A 12,574-nucleotide genomic window follows, 5' to 3' on the forward strand; every position below is an offset into this window, starting at 1 on the left:
TGAATCCAGGCCTCGTGTGGTTAATTATAACTCATCGGATATTGCCTCCTCAAATCCCACATGAAGCAGCCAAAATGAAGCTTCAGTCCTTTTTTATGTCTGCATTGGGTCTTTAGAGAAGTGAAAAACACTTTTCCATTTACACTGGATTGCAGCCAATCCATCAAAGATGATGGATATGTGGAAGATAAGCCACTTTTGGTGCATTAGCCCACTGTGTCTCACCGAGTCCATTTTGAGTCCCTAATGGAAGCCATCACATTACTATCAAATTGAATGTGAAGGATTGAATCCTATATTTCATACATTTGCAAGCAACAGGTCTGGACTGGTTTCCTATGAAAATAAAACAATAAAATGTATTTGTAGCTGATGATGACTGATTGTTATTTAAAAGATAAGATTTTACTACTTGACTATTCTATATATTAATGTGCTGGATTGCTAATTTTATTGCACTAAATTAATAATATATTATGCGTTTTTAAAAGTCTGATAGCCAGTATACTTCAGATAATCAAATTAACCCATCAACAAACCACTAGCCAAAGTAACAAATATCCTTAGTAACCTAAGTTCCTTTATGACTTTCAAGACAAGCCAGTGTATAAATAAAAGCGGTCTAATTTAACTTCATTCTGCAGTCACCTTGTGTCTCAATGCCTTGTTTACAAGGTTACATAAGAAATCTAGTAACAGTTTAAATGGATTAGGGGTTACTGATTGCTTACACACATAAATCTCTAATTCCTGATTCAAATCTAGTGTATTCTCTTAATTTTTATTTGTATTTTTTTTTTTTTTTTGGGGGGGGGGGGGGGGGTAAAACAAAAAAAAAATCTAAATACTGTTATTTCTTCATTCAAATATGAGGCGAAGCTATATGAAAGGTTTTCATTTGCTGACATATGAATCTTCCCATTTTCTTTAAATGTGCAAATACTAAAATGTGTTGGACTGTGTGCATCGTGAATGGTTTATTCAGACAGAGTGCTTTCTGCAATGTTGTCATGCAGATCCAGTGTATTACTCACAATGAATCACTTCTATCAATGCCAATCACTCCCATCCAAATGTCATTTAGTTATTAAGATACTACCAATGCACAAAGATAACACGACCGTTTAATTCCAGCTAATGGGGCTTTTCGTGGAGAGGGGAAATGGCTTGCATTACCTTGTTTTTGATGTTGCAATGGCAGCAGACCGTCCACAGGTACTTAAGGGTCCTCCACAGGAGGATGATGAAGAGACCCCCGAAGAACGTCACCATGGATGAGGCGAGGAAAGCCCACCACATGCGCTGACCATTGTTGTCACAGGGTACTTCTGGTGAGAACGGGATGATCAGGTCCATCTTCGATATAGAGACAGAAGAGTCCTTGTTTTTATTCAGATTGATATTACTGCTCATTCTAGAGCTGCTGCCATAGGATCCGTTGCCATCTGCCACAACTAGCATTGAGAAGAAGCTTTGGAGAGCTCCTGCCTGCGCCCCCAGCCCCAGCCATCAGCCATATTGCTTCAAATATCCCTCTCCTTACTTCTCTATTTTCCTATCCACGTCTGCTCAGTGTGAATATTATTTCTGAGTGATAAATGCAGCAGCTTGGAGAGCGTGAGGAGGAGGAAACGCGCGTCCGTTAACGTTACCCTCAGCGCGACACATTTAAATCCGCATTAATGACGACTTCATGTTTTCATTTTGAAGGGGTTTCCTCGTCTTTTTCCATATCTTCAGAATAAAATGGAGTCTTAAACCAATATTTTGTCGTTATCAGTCAGCACGCAGGGGGATTCGTGAGAGAAACGCGGACTAACGGCTGTCTCTCTTCAGGCGGCTCGTGTACGAACAAGCTCTCTGTCGTCCATCCAGTGACAGGGTCGCCTCAGCGGTGTCTAATCGATATTTCTCTCATAAACTCCAACTTAATCAATGTCTCCGAAGCTATTCAGCTGGGAACCAAGCCGCTCTTTGTAGTCTTGCGAAAGGCGGTGGAAGAACTCGTTCAAATATCGGCGTTTGGGCGATTATGGCGCTCTCAATGACATGTCGCTGTCCCCATTCACTTTCCTCAGCTGCTCCAGTCCAGCAGTCCGTCAGATCTGCTCCACAGACTGCTGGGAGATTTACAGGTAGGAGGGCGGAGCCAAACCCGTATAATAATGAGAGAGAGCATACGGAATATGAATTTGTATTATTATTATTATTATTAAACGCATCAACAGTGAACAACATGAGGGGGGATGGGGGGAGCAACAATCCCACGGATAAATAATATTTACAATACATAATACACAATATATAATATTTTGCCAGACGTACTTTTCCCATTCTTGATTTAATGAGACTAAGCTATCAAAGAGAATTAAAGAGAATAAGCTATCAAAAAGCGCAATAAAATGGACTAAATATATTCTGATCTGTTGTAATACATTTAAGCAGGACTGTCTATATAGCACTCATAATTTGCAACAGTTCTATAAACATTTAGAAGATAAAATCATGTAAATCGCATTCAGATAAAATTACCCATTAATTCGTATGCCTGTAATATTTCACATTTAACACTCTTAATTTGCAACAGTTCTATTTAGTAAATAAAATAATGCTTTAACTCTTGTCATTTACCGCCCCAGCACAATGGTGAGAAAAAAAAATTGCAATAAATATAACTTTTATAAGAAAAAAGAAATTAGAACTGTGGGTGTGAATTATAATGTGAATTAATATTTATACAACTTGTATAACAAGTGCCTTTAAAGTAAGTGGACAAAGAATAAATAAATAAAAAAACTGTATGCAGCCTTTTCAGAAATTTTGAAAACATAAACATTTTATTTTTCAGTAGCCTGTCTGAAAGTAAAATATTTTCAAAATATCTTTAAATTAATTTATCTCACATTATTTAAAATGCATGATTTGTACAGCAGCATACACGGACATTTAGTGCAAGAAAGGTCTTTGTAAAGGGAAGCAAATCCTATAAGGTCAAAGGCCCAGTGTGTCCTGTGCGTTCAGGGGCAAGTTCAAGCTCAAACCGGTGCGCAATGTTTTGCTACGGTTTCCGGTTTGAACGACATGTTTCCTGGGTACGGTGTGCAACGGGGTTTGAGATTCTCTTGTTTGGTGGTGGGTGTGTCAAAAATGTTGATCCAGCAACATATATACAAACAGACAGCTTGCACAATGGGTCCAAGTAAAGTCATAGTAGATGTTTCTACATCCCTATGATGTTGTAAACAGGCTGACACAAATATGCTAAAACACTAACTGCTATACAGTGAGCATTTGTAAGTAAATGTAATTAACATCAATAATTAACAAGAGCAAGTATATTGTTTGCACGTTTATTTACATTAAAGGCAAAATAACTTAAGATTAGGAACTTGTTGAGATGTGTAATGATAGCTTGCTACATTTTATTGTAAATATTGATGATAAAATATGACAAATTTTATTATTGTTATTAATAGTAACATGGTTGCTTATAAGACAGATGACAAACTACATTGACAAGCTGTGAAATCCAACCTTAAACAAGTCATTTTCAAAATATAAACATAGATAAACCCGAATGAGGTGTAAAAGAGATTTACTGATGTCTATGATTTTATGGTTATGATTTACTGTCTGAGAGATGCTATTACTTAACCAAAATAGCAGCTGAAACAGAATCTTTGAAGATGGTTGTAAGCTAGTCTACAGTCACATCAACAGAAGATGCCACTCTAAAATATTCCAATGTCTTTTATTTATTCATTATGCAAAATTTATTTGTTTAATAATGACTTTGGTTAGTTATATCTGTACATGTATATAAATTGACCATTTAAATTAATAAAATTGTTTTTGGTCCTGTTTCATCTCATCAAAAATTCCTATTTAATTATATATATTACCAGATAAACGGGAGCATTTTATTATTCAGATTTCCATTCTGCTTTCAGAATGCAGTCATTGATCAGCAAATGAATTTTCAAATAACATCTATTACTTCTCCTCCTACTGGACAACAGCAGAAGTGCAAGTTTAGTGTAAAAACACTGAGCTTGGTGATTTGACATTGCACCATGAGCAACATGGAAAGGGTGTCTCGATAGCTCCAGTTTGACAGACCCTGAGTGTTACCCAATAGACATGACAGAAAATAATACTACAAAAAAAAAATCAATCAAATTATTTTCTCTCAGTATGTCCCTATGTTGGCAACACATTCCATCTTTCTGTTCAGTAACTACACTATTATATTCCTGTATTGTATGTGCGGGTGGGGGTCTTTTAGTGGTTTTCCATCTCATTGTAGCCGTCTGTCCTAGTAGGCAACTAGTTGGTAGGGTCTGGATCTTGCAGACCCGGATTCAATGGTGTTATTTATGGAGAGCAATAGGATCCACGACTGGTCATCTTCCTGGAAAACGTGCCCAGCTGTCAGCTTAGACGGCTAAAGACCCGGTTCCTGCAAGAGCCGCGTCAGAAAACAGCATAGCTGACAGATGCAAAGCTTAGTTACACAGTCATCCACAGGATTTCTATTTCCATGCTGGAAGAGAGGCACAAAAATGTAGTGTTTTTCATGTTTGACCACTGAGGTTCTAGCACCGGTTCTCAAGTTCAGAAGAGCTGTCAGCAGCTGTCTTGAAACAGATATCCCAGCAGGAGACTCGACCCTTTCTAAAAGAAGAGGAAGGGGACTTGAAGGACGTGCTGCTTTCGGGGTGAAGCCTAAGAACACCGCAAAGGCATTCTTAGGGCTTCCCTGAGGCTGAGAACTGGAGCTCAAGACAGAAAATCAGTACAAGCCAAATATCAGTACAAGCACTTGGGGGAGGAGCTTGACTTCTCCAGAACGAACTGTGCTAATCAGCGCTGGCATTGCCAAGGGCATCTCCAGTGCTACACACCACCACACTAAGAAAAAGTGCTGTCGTACAGCCAGTGACCTCTTTGTCAGGAGACTGTTTTCTAGGGCTTACCTCTTCTTTCTTGTTTGAAGGGCAGCTAAAAACAAGAAGGAATGTGTGGCTAGAAGCACACTATTATTCAATGCCTCTTTAATAAAGTAGCAAATTATGATAATTAAGTCATTGGCTATTTTTGAAGCTTGTACGATTAATGTACAATTAATGGTTTGTCAATATTAATGCATTAGGTAACTTGAACTAAAAATGAACCACTATATTACAGCATTCATTACATTAGATTAATATTAATTTCATGAATAGATGTTTGTTCATAGTGCATTCATTTACTTAAAATGTGAGTCAAGTTTGTATCTATATCTACATCCATCCATCTATCTCTACATCTCTCTGTATATCTACACTACCTATCTTTACATCTCTAGCATAATGAATAATTCAGAAATAGGCATTTAAAGCTACATAGCCTTCAGCAGTGCTTTACAATGCCATCAAAGCAAGGTCAGATGACACAGTGCTGTAGTGCTCTACTCGATCAGCTGACAGTCTGATTAAGCCACTTTCTTTGACAATAATCTTTTGCAGAAATAAGAGAATGTCACATCACGTCATACAGAATCAGGTTTAAAGAGCCCCATCCTCCCCAAACAGCAGCTGACAGCCGTTCAGACGCAGCTATTGTTTAAGAGCTCACCTTAGTTCCAGTAATTAACACCGTATCTTCCCCATGGTTAGATGCAGTGCATCAGTTTCAAGGAGGAGCAACAAATAGGACATCTCCACACTCAATTACAGCACATGTCAATCTGCTGTAGATGCAACCAGTGCTGCGGAAACGGCTGTATGACACCCTTGATATGACGCAGATCAGCCCACAGCACAATGAATACACGCATCAATCAAACACACACCATCGGGATTCATTTAATGACATTGTGAGATACAGAAAATGACTTTTATTCTCGCATTACTGACATTTTGGTACAAATCACACACTTTTAGAATAAAAGAAGTCCCAGTGGAAAAAGTACCTGTGTTTTAATCGTTCTAAATACTCGGTGGTGATGAATCCCTCATGTAAAACCATACGCTAGCTATTCACAATAATAGTTAAGCGTTAGATTCACTTTAACAAAATGTCTGATTTCAACCCAGTGGAATGATATCTTGCTGAAAAAAAAAGAAAAAAAAAAAAAGTAATAAATCCCTTTTTATGCAGTGTTCCTCTTTTCTTTTCTTTAAAAAAAAGGCAGTTAATGAAATGTATGGAGCAGGAATGATACACATGAATATTATTTTACAATAAAAATTATAGTTCCTATTTCCATTCTACTGGAAACCTACAAACAGTCATTTGTTTAGAAGTGCAAAACAGGAAAACGAAAGAAAATGACATGTTTTTTTGGCACAACATTAATGGGGCTACAGGTCTGCATGAGACATAACATGCCTCTTGAATAATAATAATAATAATAATAATAAAATAAAAAATTAAATAGCAATGAAACACCACTAGCATTTAAACAGTTCAAAGAAAACCATTTCAGGTTTACCCTGCAACGATTCTTTTCGTGATGTTTTTTTTTTTTAGTGTGGTACAAATAAAAGTGACTGACAAACATACAACAGAAACGTGCATTCGCTCTTTCACACACACACAAACATGCTAATATTTGCTTAGATTTGACACTCCGTATCCCTTCTCCTAGGACTATAGCCTAGTAAAAATACAGTATATATATTTCTATATATTTTGATGAAATTGCATACATGTGCACCCATAGTTCGTATACACGAGTACAAGTTAAAGATGGGATATTCTCTTTAAATATTATCTCTAATATAAGAATGCTTCGAGATCTCATAGTACACATTGGTCTGTCTAGCCCTGGAGTGCAATCTGAGAAGTTTTACTGTTTAAATACCAGGCTTTCACTTCATGCCATTGTCATACGCTCAGTAGATCTCCAAAGGCACTTCCATTTGGCCCGTAGTATCGGTTTCAGCTCCACAGATAAGCAGTACGATTCAAACCAACGCTCTCTGACATCTACACAACAAACGAGTCTTAAACCATGAGACGAGGATTTAGTCCTTGAGCTGATGTGTCGGACGTGGGAGGGTGTCACGCAGAACGTTTTGGAGCAGGGCTGCTTGTATGAGGTTCTTCACATTCAGGCAGACGTTAACACAATTCACCGACTGATTGCTCTGTAAACGAGTGTTTTAAATGCAGCATTGCTAAAACTTTACATGTCCGTCAGGAAGACCAAAGAAAATGAACAAATGCTTCAGTGCTATCGTCTCGCATCTGCACACACACACACACACCTATAGACACTCATACACACATATATACAAAAAAAAGTTGCAATTAATAATGTAATAAAAATTCATATACCAAAAAAAAAAAGGATCACGATCTTAACGTGACACTCATAACGTTAGTGTACCTCTGCGTGTGTTGTGTATAAAGTCTAGTGTTATAAAGTGTGTATAAAGTCTCTGAGCTCTACGGGGAGCCCAGCGGCGTCCACAGTACTTTGCTCTGTTCCTGATCCACAATAGTCACGATCTGAGTGCAAATGTAAGGGAAGGCGCCTCCCTGAACGATACCTGTAAACAAACATCAAACAACAGCGAGACACGCTTTCATTTATCGAAAGTTCAAAAGAACAGCATGTATTTGAAACAGGAGTTTTTTGTAACATTATAAATGCCTTTACTCTTTTGATCAATTTAATACATGCTTGCTGAATAAAAGTATTCATTTCTTTCTTTAAAAATACAATACACGGAGGCAGATATGAATAACAAACCTGTAAAATATTTGCTATATTCCTGCTCTATCTTCTGTGCAATCTCAAACTGCTCCTTGGAATGTTTTTGAGAGACTTTATCCCGCAGATGAACTGGATCCTTCTGCTCTCTACACAGGGAAACAGAAACATTCATTCAGACTTCACACATAATGACATTACGAGATTAAACTGGCACTATGACATTGCTCTTTTGAAACAAATGTGATTCAAGCAGCAACATTTTGGACAGGTGCATAATAATAAAACGCTTGTAAAATGAAGACATTAGCTGTAACATACTACATCTGAACTCCCTTGAGAAATAGATTCCTGCAGGGCAAAACAACTGAACATCTATGTAAATACCTGGATGTGACAGGTGTTGTCTGTGTCAGTGTGCGTTAAATGTGTGGGGGGGGGGGGGGGAAATCGATGCAAAATAAAATAAAAATGTTTAAAACTGGAAGATATTTATATAATATTGTATTATCACTAGATTTCCTATATTGCATTTTAACATTTTAATTTTTAACTTAATTTCCAAAAATGTATATAGTTACAGTATCTTAAGTATATGTAATCACTCTCCTGGGACAGGTGCTGTCTTTATGAACATATGTAGTTAAAAATGTATGAATATATTATGTTTATAATATAAAAATGCATCTTTACTAGATTATATATATATATATATATATACAGTACAGACCAAAAGTTTGGACACACCTTCTCATTCAAAGGGTTTTCTTTATTTTCATGACTATGAAAGTTATAGAGTCACACTGAACGCATCAAGGGCTATTTGACCAAGAAGGAGCGTGATGGGGTGCTGCGCCAGATGCCCTGGCCTCCACAGTCACCGGACCTGAACCCAATCCAGATGGTTTAGGGGTGAGCTGGACCGCAGACTGAAGGCAAAAGGGCCAACAAGTGCTAAGCATCTCTCGGGGAACTCCTTCAAGACTGTTGGAAGACCATTTCAGGTGACTACCTCTTGAAGATCATCAAGAGAAAGCCAAGAGTGTGCAAAGCAGTAATCAAAGCAAAAGGTGGCTACTTTGAAGAACCTAGAATATGACATATTTTCAGTTGTTTCACACTTTTTTGTTTTGTATATAATTCCACATGTGTTAATTCATAGTTTTGATGCCTTCAGTGTGAATCTACAAGTTTCATAGTCATGAAAATAAAGAAAACTATTTGAATGAGAAGGTGTGTCCACACTTTTGGTCTGTACTGTATATATATATTATTCCTAAAAAATTTTAATACATGGAAAAATGTCACACAGAGACTTCAGAAATTGCATTAAAGTCATGGTAATATTTAATAGTTACTTTATTTTGTACTGGTCCAGGTCCTGGCAAACATATCACAAATATTTAATATACCAACCAGCCCTGGTGTATGTGTATGTGACTTTTCATAGACAGCCTTTCTGAATTCCAGGAAATGCAAGAGCCTATGAAGTCTTTGTAAATGACGTGATGTCATGATCCTGAGTGCTAATGAGAGCAGGACTGATTAACTCGGGTTGCCTCTATATTAAGTAGGTGCTAGTCAGCAGGTCAAAGACCACCTGTATTAATCCCCACAGTGACCGAGTGCAGGCTTGATTTCCTAATCCTTCTGGGAAATCACCAAGTTAAAAACCTCTGTTGGGACGACATTGCACCATTAGCGCTCTGACAACTCTACACGAAAGTGCTGAAGAGACCTGGAGGCACAGTTATGCAGTGCTATCAGGAGAATAATGCTGGGATTTATTGTCCTTTTAAGTCTCGCACCCCTAGAGAGATATCAGTACAGTATGCTGTGAACCCGTGATATGCATATTAACAGTCTACAGTCATCTTTAATTTTCCTCGTATTTTCCTGATAAACTGGGAAGGGGGTCTCACAAAGCGGTCTTCAGCAGACAACCTTGAGCAAGAGTAAAGGAGAGAGACACAGACAGAAAAGAGTGAAGCGGCTGCCTACGTATATATCTTGCTCTATATCTTTATATGAAGATATTCATGCATTTAACAGCAATTCTTCCAAGTCAAATGCAGCCCACACAGTAAAACAGCTCTTCATTTCCCAAATGTATCCATGGCCCTGAGGGAGTGCACAGGAACTTCTTGGCATACAAATGTGCCAGGAGGGCCTTAAAAGTGTGTGTGTGTGTGTGTGTGTGTGTGTGTGTTTGGACGGGTCCCACAAGGACACCCAAGAGCTCCGCTGGCTCTCTTACTCTTGTGAAGAGAGATGTGGACACTTACTTTATCTGCTTTGCGTTTTTGTAGCGAATGAAAATGACGATTGGGTAAATGTGAACGCTGTGAAGCCGTTCGATAGAGTGAGGTGCAATGTCAAGCAAACAGTGACAGTCCTACGAGAGAGAACGACACACAGCACAGAACACAACAGGTCTGAGTCATGTTACACATATACAGCATGAGCGACTGCAAACAGAGAAACAAGAGCCTGCTGACAGCAATCCTGCAAGCACAAACAAACATGAGCCTTAGCTCTCCATACCAATCGAGTAAAAAGATATTTATAAGATTTTAGCTTATTATTAATCAAATGAACATCATAAAAATGGACTGAGATGTGGTCAGCAGAGGTGTGGACTGACCTTGTCTGTGATCTCCTTGATGGAGGCAACAGTAGTCACGTCAAAATGGCCACTCCTCCGTTTGTAGTCGATGAAGAGGAAGTCTTTCACCCCGCGCTCGATGGCCTGCTGGGAAGCCTTCATCACCTCTAGATGAGCAGAACAAACAAACGTCAGCACACTCATATTCAACACCATCATTAAACTCAACCAGTCTCATTTATCCATTACTGATTATTAATACTACGTTTTTTATCTGATAGTAATAGCAGTGAATTTTCCAGTTTCTAGACATCAATTTTATTACCACAGCAAAAACAAACTGCAATTTAACACAGTCCTTTATTAAGTTATTAACACTGTAAAATCGAGTTCTATTGATATCTGTATTTTGAGGGTGGTGTTATTCAGATACAAGTACTGATGAATCACAATGCCATCACGGATAAATGTATAATTTTAACAGAGATCACACTGCAGTTAAAAACTAGTGGACAATTACCAAGCACAGATCTGCTGAATTTCCCGGGGGATTCTTTAACCAGCATGTCTTTGACCGGATCCACGAGCGGGCCGAGGATCAGCACCGGTCTGGGAGACGTGCAGTCGATCTTCTGCACTCTCTGATAGGCCAGACTCACAAAATCTGACATTCCGAAAAAACAAATAGGGTGTACATCAATCTAATCAAAATGATCATTTCAGCAGCGCTGCGTTATGAGAAACTGGAGAGTCTCACCATCTAAGAATGGAATAGAGTCTGTGCTGATTGCGTCCAGGGCTACGCCGTCTTTCCCATCTTTGGAGCTGCTCCGCTTGTGCTTCTGTTTCCTGCGGAAGAAGGATCTGCGTGCGGCTGCGGAGAGGGTCTTACTGGAGCTCGCCTCGTCCTTCAGCTCTGTCATACTGTGTCTGCGGTAGAACTCTTGATCCATCCTACAGGAGAACAGGAGGCCAGGTTACACAACTGCATTCATACAGTTACCTACTGTAATTCAATTAAAAACTAGCCATAACCTATGTATGCACACATTTTTGTGTCCGCATTATTCAGTTGCATCAAGTTGCTTCTAACTAGTGGTTGAATGAAATCAGAAACCTAGTATGTGGCAATTTATACAGTACATAATACATTTTAATGACAGCAATTTGTACTCGAGATTGATGAGATGAAACACTAACTTCAAACATTACCACATATTCACATAATACTCATGCAAATTAATAAAATATTAAATATTAACATTAAAAAAAATGTATCAGCCAAGTGGGAATGGTTATCAGCTGATGCAAAAAAACTAAAAAAAAAAACTAAAAAAGGTCAAATGTCAGCCAGTATTTATACTACTAGCATTTAAATGATTTTGGTCATAACATTTTTTTTTTTTTATAATTATTTTTGGGAAAAAAGGGTGTCTTATGTTCACCAATTATTCATTTACTTATTATGCAGTAAAACAATAATATTGTAAAATATAAAAAATATATAAATTTAAACTATCCATTTTAATATATTTGAAAATCTATTTTATTCCTGTGAGGACAATGCTGAATTTTCAGCATCATTACTTCAGTCTTCAGTGCCATATGATCCTTCAGATATGATGCTAATAAGCTGATTTGGTGCTCAAGAAACATTTCTTCTTTGTATTAATATTTGAAAACTCCTGTGCTGCATAATGAAGCATTCGAAGTGTGGTAGTTTTTTTATGTTTAAGTTTGAAGAAAAACATTCATCTAAAATAGAATGTTTCATAACATTATTTCTTTACTGTCAAAAAAGCACTAATTAAAATAAAAGTATTAATAACATGCTACTTTCTAAAGGATGTGACTCACATATATTTGCTAGGGATCTGGCCTCTCTGAATCTTCTGTGCATCTTCATCAAGCTGCCAGGCCATCCAGGTGCCGAAGTTGCCATTTGGTAGCGTGTCATCCACATAGAGGATGTCGTCTTTCTTAAAAGAGAGGTCGAGCTCAGTCTCAGCCACTCGGTCATAAAGTGCTCTGGAAAAGAAAGAGGATGTGAATAATTCAACAAGTGACAGCATAATACATGAGGAAAAGACTGCGGCATCTGCAAGAATGAGGTAATTTGAGACAAATGAAAAGGGTGCAGAAGACAAAGACGAATAAAGGAAGGAAAGAACGAATGAAAAATTCAGGAAGAGGCCGGGACAGAGCAGATCCTTTATTCCTGGCCACCCATAACTCCTCATATCCCCGCTCAGTCATGACATGCGGAT

The 12,574-nt window shown here is 38.0% G+C and overlaps 2 protein-coding genes across 17 annotated transcripts in view; both read right to left on the minus strand.

Moving 5' to 3' along the window:
* LOC128026419 (calcium-activated potassium channel subunit alpha-1) overlaps positions 1 to 2,112 on the minus strand; it is a 256,870-nt gene extending 254,758 nt beyond the window's left edge. For all 11 annotated transcript variants that reach the window (XM_052613533.1, XM_052613540.1, XM_052613536.1 and 8 more), the window contains exon 1: positions 1,177 to 2,112. In XM_052613533.1, the coding sequence (XP_052469493.1) occupies positions 1,177 to 1,461 (285 nt within the window). In that variant the 5' untranslated portion in view covers positions 1,462 to 2,112. The remainder of the gene's footprint in view (positions 1 to 1,176) is intronic.
* Positions 2,113 to 5,830: 3,718 nt separating this feature from the next.
* The window catches only part of LOC128026420 (disks large homolog 5), a 50,245-nt gene continuing 43,501 nt past the window's right edge, over positions 5,831 to 12,574 (minus strand). For 3 of the 6 annotated variants that reach the window (XM_052613545.1, XM_052613544.1, XM_052613543.1), the window contains exons 27-33: positions 12,165 to 12,335; positions 11,065 to 11,261; positions 10,828 to 10,971; positions 10,347 to 10,474; positions 9,988 to 10,097; positions 7,742 to 7,851; positions 5,831 to 7,538 (exon numbers count right to left, since the gene is read on the minus strand). In XM_052613545.1, the coding sequence (XP_052469505.1) occupies positions 7,435 to 7,538; positions 7,742 to 7,851; positions 9,988 to 10,097; positions 10,347 to 10,474; positions 10,828 to 10,971; positions 11,065 to 11,261; positions 12,165 to 12,335 (964 nt within the window). In that variant the 3' untranslated portion in view covers positions 5,831 to 7,434. Of the gene's footprint in view, positions 7,539 to 7,741; positions 7,852 to 8,532; positions 10,208 to 10,346; positions 10,475 to 10,827; positions 10,972 to 11,064; positions 11,262 to 12,164; positions 12,336 to 12,574 lie in introns of those variants that run through there. The other 3 variants (XR_008186420.1, XR_008186419.1, XM_052613546.1) reach the window with 3 other exon arrangements.

The sequence above is a fragment of the Carassius gibelio genome, chromosome A13 (genome assembly GCF_023724105.1).
Source record: "Carassius gibelio isolate Cgi1373 ecotype wild population from Czech Republic chromosome A13, carGib1.2-hapl.c, whole genome shotgun sequence".
Taxonomy (NCBI): Eukaryota; Metazoa; Chordata; class Actinopteri; order Cypriniformes; family Cyprinidae; genus Carassius; species Carassius gibelio.